Here is a 25530-nt window from a genome sequence, read left to right on the forward strand (position 1 = left end):
TAGTAGAAAACAGAAAATGTTTGTAACCTAAAACAACCTGCTAAGTACGTCCTGCTGTAAGCAAATATGAGCACTTCAGATTACATCCAATTAGAAACACTCAGTTTGTGTCACCACAGTTTATTTTGCTGTTTGAGATCAACATGAAGCTTAAAGCTAAAAAAAAACATTTCAGGAAAACAAGTTAACAAAATAAGAACATTGTGTCATTTAAGAGAATGTATATAGGAAGGTGTTGGGTTTTAAGAATCTGAACAGAATAAAGAATAAACTGAAAACGACACTACATCAAAGTAATCCAGAAATAACTGTCTACAAATCCATGAGTTCATTAGTAGAATATCTGCATACTTTTATATAAATTTTTATATTTTATATTTGCCAAAATGTAAACAATAACTGGCCAAGAAAGCAGAGTTCAAACATTTCTAATTTACCAGGATTTGAATTACAGGAGGACAGGTAAGTCTGCCAAACAAACAGTTAGCAACTACTCAGGTGTGGTTGAAAACTGACCCACCAACATGATCCGGGCAGGACAAGTGACCAGCACATGTAATATACGAATATACAAAACTACAGTCTGACACTGACAATCGACTACAATAAAGAAGAAAAAAGCATGATCAAAAAGTCAGAAACTGTTTAGATCATTTTTAAATTGTGTTTTGTTTCCTGTTTACAAAACAGTTCCTTCTCAGAGAGTTCTCCTTTAACTTTGAAATTATATTAAATAAATAATAATGTAGGTGCCTTCTATATACAAAATGTAAATAGATAAGTATTAATATCAGTGACTGGTATAATCATACAAACTAACAACTAAATGATATTTGTGGCATTTCACGACCTTCCCTGTATGCGACTGTGGGGCGGAACCAATAATACATCCTAACGCCTTTTCCAGCCGGACCATAGACGTGACGGACTTCCGTTGTTTCTTTTACTTGCTGGATTACGATGGCTTTCCCAGAGTTTATTTAGGCATAATTAAATTCAAAATAATCAATTTTAAAACGCCGAGCACATCCGAAGTATGTACACAGTTATTATGATTATTCAAACCATTAATAAAATCTTTAATGACAGATTTCTGCTCAGCTAACCGAAGCTAACGCACCGTTAAAGTTGGTAGCTGGGAAACATCGACACACGCTGTTTCTGTTACTGCATTTAGCTAAAAGTTCACATATTTTATGATTAATCAATAATAGCAATAACACTCAGTGTCCATAAGAAGAACAACCCTTTAGTTTAAGTCTAGTTAAATAGCTCACAGCTAACAGAACCAGAGTTGTTGTGATTGTTGTTGGCCAGAAATGCATTTGCCCTGCGTTAGCCTGAAGTCAGCCTGCCAGCCAGGAGCCCGCTTCTTCAAGAGGATCTATTAATAATGTTTAAAATAATCGGGGGTCGAAATGGTTCTAGGATAGCTCATTTGGGTTGAATATTGTGAGAAACTGTCATAATAGCTAAATTATAATAAGGACTCATTACAAGTTAAAGCATATTTAATGTATTCAGTATTTATGTCCTGACCGATATGACTCTAACCTGCTGAAACACGTGTTTCATAGATGCATTTACAATGAGTGCATGTCAGTTGATAAAATCATAACCTTGTTTTATTAAAAAGCATATTAATTATGTGTCTAGGCTTGAGGTCCACAATCACAACATGGGAAATAAGAACAACAACGGAATGAAAAATCAAAAGATTGCGAAAAAACAGATTGAATGAATTTAAGCTGCACTAAGCGCCATTTTCTTATTTAAATAAGAGTCAAACAGCTCTGTATTCCAACAGTGATCACTGTTACAGAGTGTTTGGTCAGAGAAGGTGTTTTCTGGTATCCCCGCTCTCTTCATCCAATCAGGACGCTGAACTCCAGAAAGAGGCGGTCCTGTCTGCTGACGCGTGTCTGCTGCTGTCAGCTGATTACTGCTCTGTGTTGGTGTGGTGATGTAGAGAGGAGGGAGGTGATCGCTAACAGCTCTCAGACAGAAGCTGCTCCTCTGTCTCCTCATGGAGCTTTTTTTATGAGTGAGTCTTTTGCCTGAGGGCAGAGGTTCAAAGAGTCCGTGTCCAGATGGGCCGGGTCGGAAATGATGATCCTGCCAGCAGGCTGCCTGGCCCTGCTGGAGTCCTGCTGATCAGTGATTTGCAGCCAGTTACCTTTCAGGCGGAGAGAACGATGCGATGCAGCTTCTGAATTTCCTGTTGGTTTGCTGCTCTGTGATGGAGGATGTGAGGATGAACTCACAGACAGCAGTTCAGAACTGGATCAGGACTGTCTGTGGCATGTTTGTCCCATTTTAGATCCTTGGAGATGGTGTTGCCAAGAAACTTAAATGAATCCAAAGCTGTGACATGTTGTTGATGTGTCCAGTGCAGCCGACCAGGTTGTCAGCAGTGCTGCTTCCTGTCTGAATGCAGACTCATCCCCGTCCTGAATCAGACCGATGACAGTCGTGTCATCTGACCTCTGTCTGTGTAGACGCTGGAGGATGAAGTGCAGGTCCAGGCTGACTTCATCGTCCAGAATTCAAACTGTGTGAGGGTCCTTCACCTTCATGGCTGCAGAGCCTGTGGTGTTCATGGGACGATATGAAACTTTGACGTCATGATTATCTGGTCGAACATAATTTTGCATCACAGACAGGACACCAGTCATTTCAAAGAATCTAAAATAGGTCATCATAAATCCTAAGTAATCATTTAATTTCATGTCAGACTGAGATAAAAAACACAAAACACTGCAAATGTAATAGGACAGAAGATAAATTTAACACTGCAGATATAAAAATAGGTCAAAGTTTGTTTAAAAGTAGCAGCATGATGTAAAATAGAAGCTGTTTTGTTGGTTAGACGTGCAGCCTGGTGGCTCCGTCTTGTTTTGTCTCTCTGTGATCCGTTTTTTATTTTCCTGCACAGGTTGATGGCCGGCCTTCATCCTTCCCTCCCGGATGCACTCGCCTCGCTTCTCTGCTCATTGCTTCCCTGCGGCTTCGCCGTGGGGCCCTCGCGGCTCTGTGAGGGCAGACTGGGGCTGTGGTGGGTCGGCCGCTCGCTGGAGGCGGGATCCCTGCTGGGGGGGGAGGGGAACACCGAGTGGGCATCCAAGCATCACGCTGACCCGATGACTCACAGCCCAGACGATGAACTCACCACGAACTCTGAGTCCAAGACAGGCCGGACCAGCAGCGCAGAGGCACAGAAGGTAACGTGAATATACGTTTGTAAAAATCAAGAACATTGAAATACAAACAGACGGAAACACTCAGAACAGTTTAAATCTTAATTTCAACTGTGCATTTGAATATTTATATCATGGGATGAACCCAGTTTTTGGTTCTATTCTAGTTACTGAATATCGATTTGAGATGTTTCTGAATCTGAAACCTTCAGGGAATTTGCCACTAAATCCTGCACACTGGACCTTTAACCCCTGGAAACCGCCCAGAAAATAAACTTTTTATTCCCCTCAACATGTTTATTCACCCCCACATTAGAGCTGGTTAATACGGTTCTTTTTAAGGAGTCGAGTCATTATGAGTCACTCAGTAAACTGAACCGTTTTGTGCGAGTCACTTGAGTCAGTATTGCCTAATCACCATGGAAACGCAGTCCTAGACTGACTGTCTCTTAACCACTAACATAGTAGGAAGTTCTGTGGATTCACTCGTTGCAGACGTGAGCAGGCTCGCAGACTAGCTTGCTATGTATACGGCTCTGTGTGATGCTATTTAGATTTGATTATAGTAGGACTCAAGTGATTCGAGTTGATTCGAGTTAATGATACAAGAGTTTCGCGACTCACAGGTTATTTTAAAGACCCGGGATAAAGATTCAGATGAGTCACAATTCATACACCTTTACTTCACATTACCTCAGTCAGTCACTTATTCATGTCTGAATGATTCCATTTTTGTCTTTAAATTCAAAAGTCAAACACCACTTTGATTCACCAGGATGCAGCTGACACTCATTAAATGCACTTAGAGAGCACTTAAGTGCCATCCTCTGTGCCTGCTGCTTAAACTTAATGTTTTTCATTTTCATGAGTACCTGTAATTGTGCATCTTCAGTGACACTGGTAGTCAAATTTTAGTCTCTGACATCTGCAATTATCATAAGTCTGCTTCTGAATCACAGCTGCACCTGAACGAGCATTAAGTCTGTTAAAATCAGTACAAAACACAGTGAAGAGCAACAAAAAGGCGATCAACAGAAACACAAAGTCCAACTGGAAGATACGTTTTATTAACATTTTGTGCAGATTGTTTAGAGTCCCAGAGTCTCAGCGGAGGCCTTGATGTAACACAAGTCGCGCAGTGTTCATATTACCATTCAAAAGGCAGCAGTGAGCATCAAACCACCAGAGTCACGTCCCATCCATCCCCACTGACTGGTTCAGGGACATCTCATCGTTGAGATTATTCACTGTGGTTTTTCATTAAGCAGCAGCTTCTTATTTAGTTTGAAAACCATTTTGTCAGATAAATTAAGCTTCTCTGCTTAATGAAGAGCCGACCCTGTTGGCAGATAATGAATCAGCCCTCCTGGTTTCCTCCAGCGCTCTACAGGCGAAACAGATCAGAAGATGCCCCGATGATAACTCACCTCCATCTCCGCATCGTTTGTTGTGAGTGGGACCGAGTCAGACGTGGACACGTTAAAGGAGCAATTTGCAAGATTCAGCCAGAATTACAGTCAGTGTGAAGAAACAACTTTGAGGATGTCGAAGTCGTCAGTGTTGCAGAGATGTTTACTGTATTTATTGAACATTGAAGAATTTAAATTGTAATGTTAACTTCTGCTTTGGGTTTTGTAGCTGCTGATGGAGATAGCAGCAAATGAAGATGCTTCACTACAGAGCACCGTCTGGATCAAGTGAGTTAACACACTTCTTTACACACATACTGGGATTATTTCCACTGTTGTCCAGGTCTCCTGCATCCAGCCAGGGATACAAACTCAGAACTACCAAGTCTAACAGACAACAGACATGCTAGCAGCTCTTTAGTATGCTAAAATGCTCACAGCAGCAATGCTAACATGCTGTTTAGCAGGTATAATGTTACCATGATGTTTAATATCATTTTCACCCACCTTTGATTTAGCATGAGAGCAGGTATTGATCGTACTGGCCTGATGACGACCCAAGTTAACAGAATTTGTGTCACGATTAAACATGAATACCTGCACAGAGTTTCACTGCAATCGGTTGAATAGTTGGTGAGATATTTCAGTCTGAACCCAAGTCGTTGACAGAAGACAAAAGTTTCATGACAATAAAGATTGTGGGATGAATAAATAAATAAAGATACATAAAATATTAATACTGTCTCACCATTCTGCCAAATACTTCATACATTACTGAAGACCATCCCTCCCGTCTCCCCCGCCATGTTCGAGGTTTTTACCATATTGAGTGAGTTGTGCTTTGTGCTGTGTGTGTGTGTGTGTGTGTGTGTGTGTGTGTGTGTGTGTGTGTGTGAGCACTGTGTGAGTCGAGCCAACACTGCGTCCCGCTCCAGGCTCTGTGCTGTGTTGTGTCCTGATTAAAAACTGGCCTGTTTTTCTCTCCAAGACACTGAAACTGGAAAAAAATTTGCACCGTCACTTTCTGCCACCGACTCTCTCGTGATGAGGGGGGGTCGCTGCCTTCATGGCAACTCCCCAAAACAATCTGTTACTCATCCTAATTATCACGTAGCCCTTATGTTCACATCGTATTTGACCTCATGTGCACTTCATGTCCTAAATCTCCGGTTGCATTTACACCCACCAGGATGAAACCACCATTCTCAAGAGGCTTCCCATCATGTCAGACTCCAAACTCTAAACTGCATACAGATGAGATACGAGCACATATTAGATTCAGTTTTATACCTTCCTTATGCAGGCATTTGTGTTTGTTTCCCCCCAGATTTGCCTGCCAGGCGCACAGCAGAGCCCAGCAGAACGTGGCCGTGCAGTGTACCTGCGGGGAGGTGTGTGTGGGCGAGTGTGTGGATGTGTGTCTGCGAGTGTTTCAGGACGTCCAGCCAGGAGCAGAGCTGCTGCTGTACGAAGACACTGTGGGGAAACTTCACACACCTGAAAACCTCGACGCACCGGGCGAGACCAGTGGACGGACAGGTGAAAGCTACAGACAGACAGACAGACAGACAGACAGACAGACAGGCAGGCAGACAGACAGACAGACAGACGGGCGGGCGGGCGGGCGGACGGACGGACGGACGGACGGACGGACGGACGGACGGACGGACAGACAGACAGGCAGGCAGGCAGGCAGGCAGGCAGGCAGGCAGGCAGGCAGGCAGGCAGGCAGGCAGGCAGGCAGACAGGCAGGCAGGCAGGCAGACAGGCAGGCAGGCAGGCAGGCAGGCAGACAGGCAGGCAGGCAGACAGACAGACAGACAGACAGACAGACAGGCAGGCAGACAGACAGGCAGGTGGCTGTAGATGGATCTGCTTAAGGATAACATTTAATAAAGGATTCATTCATAGTTTTATACCCTGGAAGGATGAAGGACTGCGATCAGAATCTGTCATGCAGTATTATGGAAAAGAATAACATGTTTTCATCTCTGTTTAGTCGAGTATTTATTTTATATCAGCTGCCTGTTTGTGCAGCTGGTTTTCATACACATATTTCAACACATATTCACACTAATGTCGGCATTACAATGGTAACTGTGTTGGGTTTGCGAGTCCGTTTGCTGCCACAGTACATGAGAAAAACTAAAACAATCAGCTAAAAGTCATTCGTCAGTCATTTGACCAACATTAAAATATTTATTGATGCAGCTGCAAAGTGCAATATGTAAGAAACGTATACATACTGTACAATGTACAGTGAAATGTTATATATACACCAGCCAGCCCTGAGACACTGTTTACATCTTAAGGTGACAGTCTGTGTTGCATCATTACCTTTAATATTTATTACTAACGAAGATTAATAAATGTTGAGACAGAATTCTCATCCCAGTATTTTGTATTAATTTTGATATATTTCACCAGAATGTGTTTGTTATTTGTATCAAGACACTTTTGGATGATTACTGAGTTTTTAAAGGAATGATAAATGATTTTCTTGCATTATTTAATTCAGTAATTAGGATGTATAAGTCCTTCATCTACATATAAAATGGCTCTGATTAATGTCATCAGTCGGTGCTGCCACTTTATATTCGTTCCCAGTCTCCACCTGGAGGAGCCAGAGGGACATTTAACTCTAGCAGACGCAACAACAGCAGTAAAGACTCCAGATTTACCAACCTGTTGTGTAATTACAGGCTCAGCTGTGGTTAAATGAAATGTTGCTCTCAGTCGACTTCGCTGAAAAATTCCACTGCAGGAATTTTGAGCATCTCATGACATCAGTTAGTTTCTGTTGAGAGCTTGGAGAGTGGAAACGTCTCTGCAGCTGAAAACACTCCGGCAGAGGATGAAAGCTGCAGATGAATAATTAGAGGACAGTCGTTCCTGACGAACACTAAACACACAACGAGCCGAAAACCTAAATCATTAAAGCTCATTTGTTTTAAAGGAATCATTTGCTCGGCTAATCCTTTATTATGTCTGGATGGTGGAGCGTTTATGTGATTGATGGCACATTAACGAGGACCCTCATGCAGAAAACACCCAGCGGCAGCAGCAGCGGACTGCGGCGCTGTCGTTAGATATCTTATTAACCAGTTGCTCTTTTAGTGCGCCGAGTTAAACAGATTGAGCCAATAAATCATAAATGCATCTCCAAAACAATTACAGATACTAAATGAAAGATGATAAGATAACTGTCAATGGATCCCTGCAGAGACATTACATTGTTGTGGTTGTAAATATTAACTTGATTAAGGGGGAGGAAAGAAGGCTGTAATACATGTGGGAAACACAGTAATGAGAAGATGAAATGAACAAAACATAATGAGAGAATAAAACAAAACCAGGCAATTAAATCGAATGTTTACATGCTGAAATCCTTCAAGAGCATAAAACAGTGATCGGATGTGATATTTGTAATAAATACAGTACAAACATACCATTCCTCTCTTTCCTCTTTCCTTCTTTCCTTCTTTCCTCCTTTCCGTCCTTGACCTGAGGACAACAGGAGGGTTACATTAAAGCATCTGAACGCCGACTGCTGACGAAACTCATATTAAACTATAAAATCAGGCAGTGCTGTTCAAATATGAATCAAGATTCTGGTGCTGCAGAGCTTCTTACTCGCTCACAATTCAGAAACATATTTCAGTGGACTGATAAGATTCAGCTGGACGTCCCTAAAATGTACACACACACACACACACACACACACACACACACACACACACACACACACATCCTATCTGTTTAATCCGCTGTGTCTTTACACATCAGACAGTTTGCAGCTATATTGAATAGCATGGAATTTAGATGTAATAGATTATTGATTTGACAGCAACAAATTTGATTATTTAGTCTATAAAATGACAAAAAACAAAATGTCGTCCAATTGCTTGTGTCGTCCAACCAATAGTCCAAAACAGCAAAATATCCAGTGAACACAGATAAAAACAAAGAAAAGTAGTAAATCCTGACATTTGAGAGAGTAGATGCATCTTCTGTCAACCAGCGAACCATCTCATACTTTAATCTTTTGTGTTCGACAGATGGCACAGAAGAGACTGCGGCTACAAACATGTCAATCAGTGAAGAAAAGGACGAGGAGACGATGGACAACCAGGAGAGAACACAGGAGGAAGAACAGCACAGGAAACCACGCAGGTGCATCAGGAGGAGTCACGCGACCACAAACCCAAGGAAGAGGAGAACTGAGAAGCTGTCGGACTGTCGCACCGACAGAACGACCGACGCATCCAGTCCTGACGACGCAGCAGCAGGTGAACACACGGAGAACACAGGTGACGTCGCAGGTGATTCTGCGCCTCCTCCCGTCCGCTGCAGCTCCCGCCTGGCTGCTAAACCACGACGAGTTCACCGTCTGAGCAGCCGGGTGAAGCGATCCCCCACTGGGCCCGACCCGCCCTCACAGCCCGACGGTCAGAGCGCCACCGAGGCCGCCGAGTCGGCCGCAGAGAATGTCACGGTGAAGACGACGCAACCTGACGCCGAGGCTGCAGCGGCGGCTCACACCTGGAGTCCAGAGGCCAGAGAGAGGCGGTACAGATGTTCCAGCTGTGGTAAAAAGTTCTTCCAGATCGGACACTTAAAGAAACACCAGTTCAGCCACACGGAGGAGAAACCCTTCAGCTGCCCAGAGTGCGGGAAGAGCTACACCTCTGCAGAGAGCTTCAGAGCCCATCAGGTGGATCATCTCTCTTTCTTCTGTTGTTGTCAGGCGTGTATCAGCTGTCCAGTCAGAGCTTTTTTTTGTATCGGCCAACATTTAGGCTGGATACCATCAGATAACGTTTATTTCTTCCCTTTTCTTCTCACCTTCTTTGATCGTCTCTGTATATTTTCTAACGATGCCTCCTTGTCTGATTGTTATGTTGAACCAAGCAGCTTTTTCTCCTCTGATTCTGGTGACTGACACCAAAAGCTGATGATTACAGAACATTTCCTGCCTCAGAGTTGTTATCCTCTTTCCTGCATTTTATGCAGGAGTAAAAAAAAAAACTAAAAAAAAACCTTGACAATAAAATGGCCACAGAAAAACAAGATACGTCACCGACAGCTTTTTTTAAACAGAGGATACAGAGAGCTTTTCCTTTTCTCCCTTGTTGGCCACGAGCTTAGTCATCATGCAGAGTAGCAATTTACTCATCCCAGTGAATAGAAACAACGGCAGTATGATTATAGATCTCAAATCTCAAATGATAATGGTGTGATTTCTAGATGAATCACCGCGGGGAGCGTCCCTTCTCCTGTCCTCACTGTGAGAAGACCTACGGCCTGAAGCGGGACCTGAAGGAGCACATGGTCCTGCACACCGGAGAGAAACCGTACGTCTGCGAGCACTGTGGCAAGGCCTTCGCACGCCGCCCCTCCCTACGCATCCACCGCCTGCTTCACTGCAGCAGGATGATCTACACGCAGCCGCCGAGGGTACGGAGCTGTTTTTACTCTGCAAATTCAATTATCATCTGCTCCCCTCATGCTGATGGAAAGTCAGGTGAAGTTACTGGAGACTTGTTTTAAAATGTCACAAACAACTGAAAGCAGAATGGCCCTCAGTAGGGCGCATACCTCCACCAACATGCCTGATGCGATTGAGAAATTAACCAAAATGTTAAAGCAAGTGAGAAAAGATTCTTGAATCTGCACCAAAAGTTAACGGGGTCTAGTCTGGGCCGAGACCTCCACCAGAAGATCAGGAAGATCCATTCACTAGGTTTTCAGTAATCCTGCTGAAAAACCATCTGACTTTATATCAGCGTGAAGGGAGGAGGTGATGAGTGAATTTCTCAGTTTGTGGAGTCCAACAACAATCATGTACAAAGTCCCTCCAGTGGTCTCACACTGTTCAGCCTCTCTTATTTATAATGGAGTTTTCCATGAAGCAATGTATGATTTGATCTGAATGACATGAAGAGTGAATGCTGGTAAACAAAGCCGGATTTCAAGTTGTTTTAAAAATCTGCTTCGTAAATGTTTCATGAAGAATAAATTACATTCAGCACATTTGTTGAAGCTCGAGGATTCGAGCCATGTGTTTGTGTGACACTGAATGCAAAAGTGAACAAGTGCTTGTTAGCTCGCGTTGACATTTTCAAATGACTGCAGTTTTTAATAAGCAGGACAGAGAGCAGCTTAATTGATTCATTTTTCTCCTGCACTCCTCGATCACCAGGGAGGAATAATCTTAAATTCCTGCTTCCTCTGTTCCACCTTCCCCTCAGCTATTTCACACAAACACAGTTTCTTAAAAATGTTTCTGCGCCGCTCAGCCCGTTTTAAAAAATCTCTCACGTAACGTCTTTAAATTTTCATGCAGGTCTTGTTTTTTTTCTCCCTGAACAGCGGTTTTTGAAGTTAAAGTATTTAAGAAGAGGGAGGAAAAGACACGCTGCATTTGATTTTGTTGTTCTCTCTCAGGTGCAGTGTACAGTCTGCTCCAAGCTGCTGGCTAACTCCGGCTCTCTGAGGAACCACATGAAGCTCCACACGGGGGAAAAACCTCACATATGTCAGCACTGCGGGAAGTGCTTCAGTCAGAAAGGTGAGGTCCGAGGCCCGGGTCTGATCCTGGAGCTGCATCCAGCTGTCTGACAGTCAGGTGGGAGAAATGCTGCTCTGACCTCCTCACTGTAGGATCCACACCGCCGTCTGCATGCTTCCCTCCTCTGTGTGAACATTTCAGATGCGGTGAGGGGTGAAATTTCGCTCCGGCGCTGATCCGCCTCTGGAGGTAGTCTCGGGTCCGTATTATTGGTGAACCGAGCCAGTGTGAACGGATAAGCCGGCGTGGCAGAGCGTGGGCGTGACGATCGTACGATCTGATAACTGCACTGCAAGTCCTTCACTCAAATAAAGCAACGTTACAGGACCAAACAAAAGTAACCTAGTAACTGTAACTGTGTTTGGCAACTTATGAGGATAAAAAAATACACAGTTGTATGTGGCGAAGTGTCTGTCCTCCTGTCTGTCCTCCTGTCTGTCCTCCTGTCTGTCCTCCTGTCTGTCCTCCCAACTCTTCCTCATATTTCTGCCCAAAAAACAGCGTCTATCACTGGCAAAAAACAAGTGTTTGTGATGAACATAAATCACTGCGATGTTCAGCCCCCCGGACGAGACTTCAGTGAACTTTCCCCCAGAAATCAGCCTCCGTCCCCACAAATGAGAGTCAGACAGCCTCCAGTTTAAAAGACGTAACTTTGTCATTTTTCCAGGATGTTTGATGGGTCAGGATCTCAATCACAACACATTTTAACCGCATCCATATGATTATGAACTGTCCGCGGGTTTAGATTGACAGGGGGACACCTGGGAAACACCTTGAAAACAGCAGCGCCGGCTTTCTGTGTGAGTTATAGAGCAGTTTGTCTTTAAGGCAGAGACGCTTCACTCTGTGTGAATCACCATCGGTGGAGAATTGGCGAACCGCCGCCGCTGCAGAGATACTGTGGTGTCCCTGTGTAAAAAGGGCTACTGAGAGCACACCTCCCTTTATTTACACCCAGCAGTCCAACATAATGCTCCAGTGTGTGATCTTAGGTAGCATGATAGCACTGGTGATTTAATCCGGGGTGTTCCCCGCCATCACCCGATGTCAGCTGTGATCAGCTCTATCAGTTAATGACACATTAGCAGTCAAATAAGTCGTGTTAATCAAACTGATTTAGTCCAGAGTTTCACAGTGTAGAGCTCCCAAACAGCTTTTTGCATCGGGCCCGCCCCAAAAGTTAGATACAGCGCTGGTCACAGACCTGTCGCCTCCTTACGCCTCATCTATCGTATGAAAGCATCTGCTTTTTTCATGGTCAGGTTTCCTTTATCCTACTCTGTCAGCAACACTTAACAGCACAAAGACTTAAAGCAGGAGAAACGGGCGACGTCCTGTTTACATGCTGTGTCAGAAAGCTAATGATGTCTCCGAGCCGCCTCGCTACCGAACACACCAACAAGGAATTAATATTGATCCTCTCATCTGACCTTCAGCAGGAAAGTAAACATATTTCCCCCCAAATGTCAACGTGTTCCTTTAACTGTGAAGGACAGAAACCATATTGTTGTTGTGATCACACCAGTGAGTTGACGTTGAGTGTTTTCAATGAGACAATTAGACGGCTATTTGTGTAACACTGTGAGAGGATGTTTCCAGCGTCTCCCGCTGTGATCAATTCCAACAATTTATGCTTTCATTTGTCAAAGTGACAGCATCAGTTGTGTGAGAGAACCTCATTTTCACACGTTGTTGGACAAATGCATATTCACGCAGCGACGACTGTCTCCGTCTCTGCCGTCCCGTCTGTCTCTCAGGGAACCTCGAGTGCCATCTGAGGATCCACAACGGAGAGAAGCCGTATCCCTGCGCCGAGTGTGACCAGACTTTCTCCCAGAAACCGGAGCTCCGTCGCCACATGTTTTCCCACACAGGAGGAGGTTTCCTGTGCAGCTACTGTGGAAAATCGCTGAGGGACCCACACAGTCTGAAGTCCCACGAGAGGCTGCACACTGGAGAGAGGCCTCATCGCTGCCCCGTCTGTGGAAAAGGTCAGAGGAAGAATTTGAAAAATAAAATTGCGGGGAAAAACATCAAAGAAGGATACAGGCCGGGGATAAATCCTCTAATCTCTCCCAGATAACTAATAATTCTGTGACGGATCTGTGCCCACATTTCCTGTCCATGTGGGATGCCCTTATCAGAGGCAGCGAACCAGAAACAAAGTCAGAAAGTTTAACATTTCTCCACAAAGTCGCTGAAAACATTAATTATCTTTTCAGGGCCACTCAGCAAGATTAACAATCTGTAAACACGTTCATTTAGAGGCGAGTTCCTGCACATCTGAAAAGTATAAGTTCAATATTCACTCTGTTTCAGCTCCGTGTTGCTCTCCATCAACTCCTGATTTTTTTTTAATTCAATGGCTCGTATAATTAGGAAGTAGACCCTGAAGCTGTGACTGTGAGATGAGAGACTGAGAACAGATTGAAATGTCGCCTCTCAGCATGTTTATGTGTTTGTGCTTGTTGAGCAGCTGTATTCATAAGAACGGGCTTTTTTACCCGAAGTTTTTATTGCTCTTAAAGTAACGGCCGTTAGTAAGAAGCGGCGCCGGGAGAGCAGAGGAGTGTGTGTCACGAACAACAGCCCACAAAACAAAGAAAAGTACAGATTAAAGAGCCGATGACATCAGAGCTTTTTAATCCTAACGTCAAAGTCTTTAATAATTCAGGCATGATTTCGCCGCGGGGCCCGTGTCATACCGTGGTTTTGTTACCCGTTCTTCTGACGGACGGTTGGAGGGAGAGCGAGAGGAATGACGGCAATGTCAAGACAGTCGCTGTCGGTTTGTGGCTCCGAGCGAGACGCTGTAGCTGGGTGATGTTAGACATGGTTGGCAGGATTCTGTCTAGTTCCATATCACACCTGTGCTAATGTAACCTGGAGCAGCCAGCCTCAGGTAGAGGTGAACAGAGGTCTGATAAACTCATAAACTTTATTATTTTCAGACTTGTAGTCTTCAGACTGAGTCAAATAAGTACATTTAGACACACCCTTCACATTGTCCCACACATCAGTGATGTTGGTCACACATTTTAGATTCATGATTTACTCTGTGGTCAGTCAAACGTAGCTCAGATCACATTCGTTGTTTCATTGAATTACTCTGTTTGCATTTTATAAAATAAAGAAAACAGAGTGAAGTGCCAGTGGAGAAGTGTCGATCTCAGAATGAGACGTAACCTGGAGGACAGTTAAGGTGGAACGCTCCTGAAGTTTAGTTCCATATAAATGCAGATAATTTGTTCTTTTGTTGTTAGTGAAAAACAATATTGACCTTGAAGTTGAAAAAGGAGCCTCATATAAGAAACAATACTAAAATAAAAAGCTGTAAAAGTCACGTGAGATCTGGTGTTGATAGTTGTTGCTGGAAGACAGTAGTTCCACCTTAACTCTTCAGGAAAAATAGAGAAAACTCACTTCTTTTTATCTCATAATTTAAAGAGATAACTCGTGTTTTGCTCCCCTGACTGAATTATGTTGCTTTGCAGCAGAATAAGAGGAGGTTTTTCTGGAGAGTGAACAAACAAACTGCAGCTGAATGAAAAAGCCGGTTGGACGCAGGAGAGCTCACCCGGCCGGTTTCCTCTCCCAGCAGACGGATTCGTCTCGCTGCAGATGTTCTGTCCTGCATACAAGCACAAACTGCTGATTACAAGCTTGTCCACATTCACTTTTCATGACGCGGTGGAAAACTTTTGTACTGAGTTCAGTTGTTGCATTATTGATGGAGTCTAACTTTTTATAGAGCCGAGACATCTCTCAGGACGGACTTACAGCCACATGTCATCTTCTTCTTTTATTATTCTGGTGAAATGTGTTCACAGGAGGACGTATTGGTATTTTTTAGACTCCAGTTCAGTTGTATTGTAATATTCATGAACAGAGGCTTTTTAATGGATCTACATTTGTCTCGTGTTGCACTGGGTGAAATATTCCTTTATTTCCATGAACACAAACAGCATCCTGCTGCCAGAAACAGTCACCAGAGCACCAGTATTAATCCACCACAGAAAATAGTCCCCAACAACTGCTCTATTTCCTCTTGTTCATTTGATAAACACTACAATGAACAGCTGACGTCTTTGTAAAGAACGACACTGTGTGTTTGTGAGATTTAGTGAGAGTCTAACAAGAGACGAACGAACAGCAGCCTCTCCTTTTATATAAAGAGGGTCAAAACAAACGAAAAAGTTAATGTGAGTATTAAAAGAGTTTTAAAACAACACAAGAACATGATAACCAATTGTTTTGGTTCATGAATGTAATAAAGTAATTAGCAAACATGAAGCCAAGAGATGTTTCATAGTCTCCTGATGATATGAAGTCATCATCTCCTCCTCCTGATGATATGAAGTCATCATCTCCTCCTCCTGATGATATGAAGTCATCATCTCCTCCTCCTGATGATATAAAGTCATCATCTCCTCCTGATGATATGAAGTCATCATCTCCTCCTCCTGATGATATAAAGTCATCATCTCCTCCTCCTGATGATATGAAGTCATCATCTCCTCCTCCTGATGATATAAAGTCATCATCTCCTCCTCCTGATGATATGAAGTCATCATCTCCTCCTCCTGATGATATGAAGTCATCATCTCCTCCTCCTGATGATATGAAGTCATCATCTCCTCCTCCTGATGATATGAAGTCAGGTGAAGTCAGAGTTGCAGCGTTCTGCTAAACGACAGAAGCAGCTGGAGACTTGATTTTAAAACAGAGAAACAATCAAAGAAACATAAAATGGCTCCAAACAGCACGTCTGTTATAATTCAAGTCTCCAAAAACCCAAATTAATTTAGAAAGATTCCATTCACACCCTTTTTTTTTCAAAGATGAAATCTTCTCTGTAGATGCTAAGTTCAAAGCATTTGCGTCTGAGGTAAATACACAAACTCGACTCCATGTTGAAGGTGAGAATCACGTCTCAGGGCTTCTGTTGACTTGGATTACGCTGCCTGAGCTTCAGTTGTTAACCTGATTTTATATCAACATGAAGGGAGGAGATGATGACTGGATTAATTTTTGGGTGAACTACTCCTTTATCTGATAATTGATGGTAGAAAACAGTTGATTTTTTGAGGTTCAGGTTTGATTTTGATTTCTTTCCTCAGGCTACACTTTGGCGACGAAGCTGAGGAGACACATGAAGTCGTCTCACGTGATGGAGAAGCCGTTCAGCTGCCACTGCGGCGCCGCCTACACCGTCAGGCAAAGTCTGCTGAGGCACCAAGCTCAGCACAGGACTGAGGGAGGAGCTCAAGAGGAGGAGAAGACGGGGGAGTCAGAGGGAGGAGGAGGAGGGGAGACGAACTGCAACAGGAAAGAATACGTGCAGGAGTTCGACGCCGTTCACGTGAAGCCGGTCAGAGGCCGACCCAAGAAGATCTCCACCCCTCAGGGAGAAGGAGAGAAGGAGGCGGGCCAAGTGAAGCAGAGGAGGAGACGAGGGGAGGGGGAGGGAAGGAGGGCGAGGAGAGACGGGAGAGGAGGCGACAGGGAGGCTCCGGGTGACATCCAGCACACCGTCGTCTACGTCCACACAGACGACCTGTCCTCGCCGAGCTCCGCCCCCCTGCTCCTCGCCTCGGAGAGCTCGCTGAACGTGGGGGCGGGGGAGGGGCTGGTGGAGGTGGTGATCTCAGAGGGCGCAGAGCAGTGCATTGTGGTCCACGGGGAGCAGACGGTAGGAGAGCTGCTGATCTTACAGGAGGAGGGGAACGGACTCTGCTCGGTGGCTCAGACTGTGGAGATAAACACAGTGTAGCCCGACGTCCTGCTGCTGTTTCGTTAACTTACCGACGTGTTTCTGTTAAACCCACCTTCCCTTCAACCTGCCTCGTCTACATCCTCCTCAGTTAATTATCATCTGCAGATCCCTGATTGCCTTTTGAACAACCTCCGCAGAACAGACGGAACTCATCAGACGTAATTAGCTGCTGGAGGGGAGAAACGATACGGAGAGCGACTGTAACGTCTCCCAGCCGACAGCCAGAGAAGAAAAAATCACACATTTCACCACCCGACTTCCAGAAATGTATTTTTGGAATCATTTGCAAACACGAACAGTTTTGTCCTTTATACGACCATGTGTTTCCAATCATGATCCGATCACCTGTTTACCTGTGGAATGATCCAGACGGGTGTTTTTGGATCATTCCACAACTTTCACAGTCTTTTTGTTGCTCCTGTCACAATTTGAAACTTGTCCAGAATCAGCATATATTTTGCAAAAACTGATAAAGTTGAGGAGGTAAAACATTAAATATATTGTGACTGTTTCCAGACACGATCGGCAGATTATCATGTTTTGTTTTGTTTACGCGTTGGAATCCATTTTTTTTCCCCCTCGAGCGTCTTCAGAGGTTTTTTTTTTGTTGTGACTGCTGAACATCAGTTCTCTGTTTGATTCTGACATTTACTGTTGATGCTGAGGATAAAACAAACACTTAAGCTGTCAGCGTCTGTTGAAGTTGTACTTGAAATATCTGACCATGACAGGAAGTTTACTGGAATTCAACAAAATAAAACAGCACAAAACATCCAGAAAACGCAGCGTTCTGTTCGTGTGACTCTGTAGTTTCTCTGCTGCCTGCAGGTCGTCTGCAGGTATCACAGCTTCCTGCTGCTGCGACAGAAATAATCACAACAATGACACAAAACAGTTAAAATGTCTAAAAAAAAGACTGTTCTTTTGTTATATATTGTAGTTTTGCTCCAACAGTGTTCAAAGCAGCGACGCCCACAGTTAACTCTGATGACGCTGCGTTTCATTCGGTCGATACAACAACTCGACTTCAGCGTAACATTGTCTCGTCCTTCAGTCACATCCAGTAGATTGTGTTCGTTACGCTTCTTCAGAACATCATCAAACGACTTCTTTTGTTTGAATTCTGTTCATTAAGTGACCCCAAGCGGCAGAAATTGAATACGGTGTGTTCAGTTTGAAAATACAGTTTAAAAAATGGCTGCTTGTTGTCGGTGAGCTTCTGATTTTAAAAACTTTGGTTTGGAACGATTCATATGTTAAAATCAGTTGGTCTGTTGGTAGCAGGGAGAGAGAAAACAGATGATCGAGACACAACAACATTTCCTCTGAAATTTTTTGTTTTTCAAATTTTGTGTTCTGTTTTATGTGATTGCATTTTGACCCTCAGGGCCACCGTAGTGCCTGTTGCAGCTTCTCCAGCACCTCAGTAAACACAACATGAACTCCTGGTCCAGTCTTCATCCACAGCTGCTCCTGGTGACTGTGTGTCTCTTCACATGTATCTGAACCAGCAGTATTGATAAAATCCTCATGAGAGTCATTCACACGAATAAAACTGGCTTATTTAAAGGTTAGGCAGGTTTTAGGGGGCACTGAGCCGGAGACCTTTGTTTAATGTCAACACCTCAGGTCCTGTTTGTCTCTCTTGGCTCTAATAAAAAAGCATAAAATACCCAAAATGTAGTTCAAATGTTTTGCACCAGCAGAGGAACCTGTTTCTTTGTCTGACGTTCATAAAAAAAGAAGAAGCGGGCTATTTGTTCTGTGTGTTGAAGGAGCAGATTTCTGCAGGCAGCACACCGAGACACAGAAAACTTCACCATCAGACAGTTTCTCTGCTGTTTGTCTCTGGCTGTGTTATTTAGAGACAGTCGATGGTGAGGCTGAGTCACGTCGTTCAAGAGGAAAAACCACTGTAGAGCCACCGGGATGATAGAAATCAGCATCTGTAAAAAGGCCCTCCATACAAGCAGGTTTCAAAAGATGCGACGCAGCTGACGCACGCTGAGGAGAGATAATGCGCCGACTCAAGAAAAATAAATCAATTCATTTCATTTTGCTCAGCGGAGGAAAAATCCAGCCTCCGATCAGCCTGACGAGAGGCTCTCAGTCAGCTCGAGCAGAGCGTGGTTTCCTTTTCTGTCCTCCATTCAGCGCCTGAAGAGCAGAGTAATTAGAAAGAGTCTGTCAAAACGCTGCAGTTGTATTGAAAAGTTTACTTCGGGAGATTGTGTGAATAAAAAACATTAATAAGTTCACAGACTTCAGAGGTTCAGTCGGCACAAACACATCCTCCGCGTCTCCGACGGCCTTTTGTTGGACTGTCAGTGTCGAATGTGTTTTTTGTGCCTCCACCGATTTTAATTTCTTTTGACGTGTCGTTCAAAGTTGGTGGAAAATCGAGAAAAGATGTTTCGCAGTCGGACTCTGTTGGACCTGCTGTATGTACACAGTCCTTAAACCTTTGTGCTGACAGCGCTGCTCCTCCAGTGTCGTCCTGTGGCTTTAATAAAAAATGACATTTTTCCATCATCATTGTTGTCGTCCTGGAGAGATTCTCACAGTCTGTGACGGCGCCACCGTGCAGCCTGCAGGCTGGTACCACAGAATAGCGTCTGTGTCGTCGGGCTCTTATTTTGTCAATGAACTGAGCGACCCTCCGCTCCTGTCGTTGTGTTTTATGCTCCTGAAGGCCTCGGGGATGATTGCTAGACGTGGCTGAGGACAAAAATGAAAGTTTACTTCACACTGAAATGAAGTTCAGTCAAAATTCAATTGAAACTAACCAAAGTTGTTCCTACTAAAGCTCGGCCGACGCTGTGTGTTTTATTTATATCGATGTAGGAGAGCTGGAACGTCCGTGTCAGTGAAGTCAGCACCATTTTAAAGGCTCACACTTGTTTTGGAGCATCTCTTGTCCTGCTGAATCAGATAAGATGAACCCAAATGCAGGAGACGGCAGGCAGGAAGATCAGTGGATGAAGTTTTATTTATAACATGTACAGGGAAACACCGCAGATGACTCGACAGAGACTGAAGGGTGGAGGAAAGACAGAACGGGGAAGAGGCTGATAAGTTAGGAGAGACACGCAGCCTGAATCCAGATCTCCGTCCTCGGGTCTTGTGGATCGAGCCCACGCAGGCTTCAGTCATACGTACCGTGATGCGTTCACTGTCATCACGTCAAGTCTGAGTGTGTGAGTCTGCAGACAGACACAAGCTGCTGATAGACAGCTCTGAAGGCTACGATGATAAAATGCATTTTTATTTCTGTTTTGTGATGTGGTTCGATATTATTTCTCTGCACGAGAGAAATGAACGCACCAACAACGGTATGAATGTAATGGAGCTATTAATGCTCTTGTGTCTGCAGCAGGTTAAAAGTCGTCCGTCTGCTTCTCTCCCTGCTTCTCTCCCTCATCCCAACATTTCTGTAACTTTCTGCAAACGAACAATCCAGCGAGCGGCTTCACTTCCTGCTCAGGTGAGATAGTGTGAGTGTTTGAAATCCTCTCAGACTCTCTTCTTCTTTCGTTCTACAAAGCGTTTGCAGTTCTCCCCGTTTAAACCGTCAGGATGTGTCTCCTGCGTGGACGCTCAGCGCAGCTGCAAACCTTTTTACCTTCGGGCAGCATGTCATTAAAACTGGGTTGTGGAGCTAAGCACAGCTTTTAGGGAATCAACATCAATACAGTCAGCTCACACTCAGACTGTGAAGCTTAACTCTGATCCCAATACAGATGCTTTATGTGTAAAAGGGCAAATCAGTGGGTGTTCCCTGAAGGAAAGTGAGAAGTCTATCCAGTCTTCGTCTTTAAAATAGGAGCAAGCTGCCACAGATTACTGTTGTTACACATCTTAAAGACATTTCAAGGGAGCACTTGTTGTTTTGGACATTCAGGTGTTTCTAACAGAGCTGAGTCTCCCCAAAGTCAGCTCTCATCCTGCTGGAGCAGATAAGATGGACCCAAATGCAGGAAGATCACCGGATGGAGTTTTATTTAGAACAGGGTCGGGCCTGCACAACAGATGACTCGACAAAGACCGGACGCAAATACAAACTAAAGTAACGAGGGGATGAGGTGCAGGTGGAGGAGCACAGGTGTGGAGAACGAGTGGAGGACGCGAGAGAGAACGAGGAAGAAGCTGAAAAACATGATGAATATAACAAGCGACAGCTCGTCTCCCTCCGTCCTCAAGTTGTTCACATCTAGTGCAGAACTTCTTTAATTGTGCAAAAGAAGAAAATGTTTGAGCACTTAGCTGCAGTGTGAGTAGTAAAAAAAAAAAAAAAGCACTCCGGGTGCCTGAGAGGTTATTCCAGTAATTTACTAGAGATTGTGTGAAGGAGGTTTTAACAGTCTGATGTTGTTTCCACCCACAGGACTGCAGCTGCTGCGGCTCTGTTAACGCTGCTCTGGATCGTTTCTTCTGACCTGAAGAAGTTTGTGAATAAGAAAGAACAAGTCGGTCATGAAGACGACCTGCACTTCCTCCTCCTCCTCTTCCTCGCAGTTGATATTCTGTCACTGCGACTCTGTAATAGTTGATATTCAAAGGCCGCGTTCCTCAAATGTTTTAATTAGCTTCTCTCCCTTGGTGAGACGTAGTTTTCGTGGTCTGGCTTTGGGACTTCAAAAAAAAAAAAAAAAGAGGGGGGATTTAAAACCTTTTCTTTGAGATATCGAACATTATAAAAGTCAATAGCCTCAGAGAAACTGTGTTGGCCTGAAGGTTTCTCTCTCTCTGTCTAACTCCAGCTGCCTGTTCAGTCTTTGTGTTCATCTCCTCTCTATACTATCTGCATTTCTGTCTCTCTCTCTCTCTGTTCACCTGTCGCTCTGCCTCGCTCTCTCCTTCTCTCCTCAGTGATATGACTCACTGAGAGGGTCCGCAGACGTCACCCCTCTCCTCACTCTCCAGGCTATTAACTGAAAAAGAGAAACTGGTGAGTGTGGGAGAGAGTGGGTTTTTATTATTATTTATTTATTTATTTATTTATTTATTTTTCCCAGGCAGGTTCTGAGCTCCATTTTTAAGTAGTTGCTGCAGAGCTGATGCATCGCCACAGTTCCCTGATTTCAGAGATTTCTGATTTTACCTGCAGAGGTGCGCAGGCCTGAGATCTGGACCCTGATCCTTGAATGTGACGAGTGTTTAACGACCTGATCGCCTCAAATCAGAGCTCCTTCGGTTGTCAGCTGGATCTGTTGTGTATCTGCTTCCAGGTCCAGTTTGTGTATTCATGGTGTGAGTCTGCTCTGCACGGTTTGTGCCTTTTCATGCCCGCCAGGAGAAATGTTAACGCTGCCACATATTGTGTGTTACAGCATCTGTTCCAAAGCTGCACCGTGAAACACTGTGCAGGAATTCAGTGTCATAAACGTAACTGTTGTCCTGAAGCTGATAATAAAATCTACATTTCACTCTCACGTTTTCAATTTGAGGATAAAAGCCGCTGAGAAGCATCATTCTACTGTCAAGAGGCATGAAAACATGGAAATTAACTGACATTTATACGTAAAAACACACGAATAATGGAAATGGTGATAAATTAAAGAACCCAACGGCACAAAGCAATCATTATAGTGACACGAAGAAGAAAACACACAAGTACACACACACAGCATCTGGTTTAAGTGTCGTCTGCACCAGATTAACTAGAGATTAAATAAAAGGTTGATACAGTCGAAACAAGAAAGAGTAAATCTGCGATAAACAAGCAGAGAAATCCTGAAGTCTGAATGAATAGAAGCGATCGATCTGCCGCTAAATTATTCCCGTCTGCTGATTTAAGTTCAAAAGCACGACTCCAAGTTGAATTTATTCAGTCAAATCCACTTAAACACATGACGGGAACTGTCTGTGTGTATTCACATCTCGGTTGTTAGATCCATGATGACGCCCTTCGACATGTCGGCGCTCCACACAGCCGCCTTCAAACTCAACTTTCATATTAATCCGGACGAGACGACAGTTTCCTGCCTCTTCATGACGTGATGATGCCAAACGTACCCACGATAATAATGTGATAAATCACACTCAAAGTACGAGTGTAGGGAGTTTTTTAAGGCAGCAGGTTTAAGTTTTAAAGATGTGTGAGATCTGGATGTTTCCACTTCTTCAAGTCTTTAAAACACATAAAAGAGTCTGAGACATATTTGATGCTCCGATTAACTCAAAGTGCACTAAGAACAAACTATGATGAGAGGCAACAAGATGATTTTGCTTTATTTCATCATTAATAAGCCAAAAATTCCATGTATTTAAGTAGTCAATGAGTTTCTAAGCAGTAAATTTATAGTTGCTCCAGTCTGAAGAGCAACGAGGGGCGGTGCACATCATTTCAAACTTTTTCTGCCATTAGATTTAGATTTCTTAATTTTTAATTTGGGCTCCAAATGTCAGTATTTGTTTCCTTCTCTTTAAAGCTTTTGCTGCATAGATAAATGCAGGAACACAGCAAACGAGCTGCAGTAACGAGCCACAAATTAATCAATTTGTGGTTATTTGAATTTAAAAAGTCCGCTGGAAAACGCTCTCTTTCTGTCTTCTGTGATTTGGTTATCATAATGTACGGCAATTATTGCAGCAGACACAGCCAATGAATTATTTCTGTAAGATTTAATAAGATACAGCATGACGGAGTAAATATTCCCAGACAGACTTTTAAATTAAATTAGATTGTGCTTGTGCTGCTGTATTATTTTTTTATATGCAAAGCCCCACAAACACGACTGGAAGGCTGCAGAGAGTTTCTGAGCAGCCTGTTCTGGGATCAGTCCTCCGGGTCGGAGCGTCTGGAGAGATCAGTCTTTTCTCTGCCGTCAGAAAAATCTGACTCCTGAGCCCCTGAGCAAGGCATTCTCTCATTTATCTGCTCCACTGACGACCCTCAGAGCTCGATACTGTTCCCCCTCCATCGCTTCATGTGCAGTTTGACTAATTAGTGTCCAAAGCCAGAAATACAACAAAAACTCCTCCACAGCAGGGGAGGAGCATGAGACCGACTGATTTTAACATGCGACTCAGTTTGATATCAGCAAACCCACCACACACATCCCAGCACAGGTGCGGTACCTTCAGGGAGCTGCCCGGTCCAACCACAGCCGCTGGCACCACCCACACACAAGCTAATGTTAGCTGAAGCAGATCCGGTCAAGCTGAGTCCTAAAATCCCCCAAATAAATGAAAGAGAATATGTTCTCTGAAGGTTTACAGGTATCTGCTGGGAAAGGTCAATGAAACCGGTGGACCCACAAAGAAGAATGAGCGAGCTCAGCAGCTCTACAGACCTCTTCTTAGATTTCATCTCAGTTTCTGGACCTCAGATCAGCTCAGATGAACCCAGATGATGTAACTCAGTTAAATGACTCCCTGATCTTTAGACAACCTGGAAAAAATACACTTCTATGCAGATGATACATGATGATTACTTTCCTCCTTTACAAACACAGATCCCAAAGTATTTTCTTCTTCAAGTTTTATTAGATGAAGATCTCTGTGATTCTTCTTCATGTGGGGAGAGACGTGTTCCTCCAACACATCACTGTAGTTTATCTCGACTCAATCCCACAAACACTCGCTAGACCACCGAGCTGTTGAAGTTCATTAACCATCTAGTTAACCTTCTTCTCAGAAAAGTTCTCAGACTGACACAAAACTCTCGCCAAAATGCAACCGAGGCTTTTTTTGGTGAATGTGTATGAGTCAAACGTTTGTGTAAAAGCATAATTATTATGAAAGAGGCACTTTTAAGATTTACCGTATTTACTCATTTTCAGTGGGAGTGCTACGGGCACTTTTACGACAGCATCAAAATCTCTATGTTTAAAACAGTAAGAAGTCTCGACACAACATGAAACTTTGCTGGTAGCATCACCAGGGTCTCTACACATGAGAACATTGTTTGTGTACACAGAGTTACTACAAAGAAAGTTTTTGAACAGCTCATGTTAGCAGTAGCTTGTTCCACTCGCCGCCGTCCTGCCAGTGGAGAAGAGTCGATCTCAGAATGTGATGTAACCTGGAGGACAGTTAAGGTCGAACGCTACTGTCAAAGTTTCGTGTTGTGTCGAACCTTCTTACTGTTTTAAAAACAGATTTTGATGCTAGCTTAAAAGTGCCCGTAGCACTCCCATTGCCTCGGTTGCATTTTGGCGAGAGTTTCACTTTTAACAGCTTTTTAAACTAAGCTAGCAGCCCGAAATGCACTTTACTTCGTGAACGTAACATACAGAGAGGAGAGCAGAAAAAGCAGAGAGGGTTGACCTGATTCAAACACACAAACACAAACACCTCATTAGCTTTTGCAAAGTAAAGTCATCTGCCTGTCTGCGGCAAAAAAAAAGATCCATCGGTGGAACTTGCTTCGCTTGTCATGAGCTTGTGATGATACTCGAGGACAATAAAGTACACAACTCAACCAAATATATAACAAACGTCTGGCTGTTTTTAGATATATGAACAGAAATACACATTATATAGTTAAAATGTGGCGTGACTGCGAGTGATCAGTGACACATTTACATGTTTCTACACTCTGTAGCTGTGAGCTGAGACGTTCCTGTGACT

General features: G+C 43.8%; 1 protein-coding gene and 1 long non-coding RNA gene across 5 annotated transcripts; both read left to right on the top strand.

Moving 5' to 3' along the window:
• The first annotated feature begins 875 nt into the window (after window positions 1-875).
• LOC119018553 (zinc finger protein 408-like) lies at window positions 876-17737 on the top strand. 4 transcript variants are annotated; one of them, XM_037096314.1, is made up of 9 exons: window positions 881-1034; window positions 2936-3221; window positions 4836-4894; window positions 5934-6145; window positions 8665-9320; window positions 9854-10063; window positions 11054-11177; window positions 12938-13171; window positions 16301-17737. In XM_037096314.1, the coding sequence occupies exons 2-9, from the start codon at window positions 2940-2942 to the stop codon at window positions 16951-16953; spliced, it is 2430 nt and encodes an 809-aa protein (XP_036952209.1). In that variant the 5' UTR covers window positions 881-1034; window positions 2936-2939; the 3' UTR covers window positions 16954-17737. The 4 variants fall into 4 exon arrangements, with proteins under 4 accessions (XP_036952210.1, XP_036952209.1, XP_036952211.1 ...); XM_037096316.1 differs by lacking the exon at window positions 881-1034 and adding an exon at window positions 4578-4713 and having other exon boundaries at window positions 3082-3221; XM_037096317.1 differs by lacking the exon at window positions 881-1034 and adding an exon at window positions 4578-4646 and having other exon boundaries at window positions 3082-3221.
• A 3312-nt stretch (window positions 17738-21049) lies between these two features.
• On the top strand, window positions 21050-22385 carry LOC119018554. The gene is made up of 2 exons (XR_005074782.1): window positions 21050-21226; window positions 21341-22385. It is a non-coding gene; the product is annotated as an uncharacterized LOC119018554 (long non-coding RNA).
• The last annotated feature ends 3145 nt before the right edge of the window (window positions 22386-25530 follow it).

This window comes from Acanthopagrus latus, chromosome 4 (genome assembly GCF_904848185.1).
Source record: "Acanthopagrus latus isolate v.2019 chromosome 4, fAcaLat1.1, whole genome shotgun sequence".
Taxonomy (NCBI): Eukaryota; Metazoa; Chordata; class Actinopteri; order Spariformes; family Sparidae; genus Acanthopagrus; species Acanthopagrus latus.

Coding starts and splice junctions, on each gene's coding strand:
- LOC119018553 (XM_037096314.1), top strand. CDS start 2,940: ATGGCCGGCCTTCATCCTTCCCTCCCGGATGCACTCGCCTCGCTTCTC. Junction 10,064..11,053: donor TCTACACGCAGCCGCCGAGG/GTACGGAGCTGT, acceptor GTTCTCTCTCAG/GTGCAGTGTACAGTCTGCTC. Junction 11,178..12,937: donor GAAGTGCTTCAGTCAGAAAG/GTGAGGTCCGAG, acceptor TCTGTCTCTCAG/GGAACCTCGAGTGCCATCTG.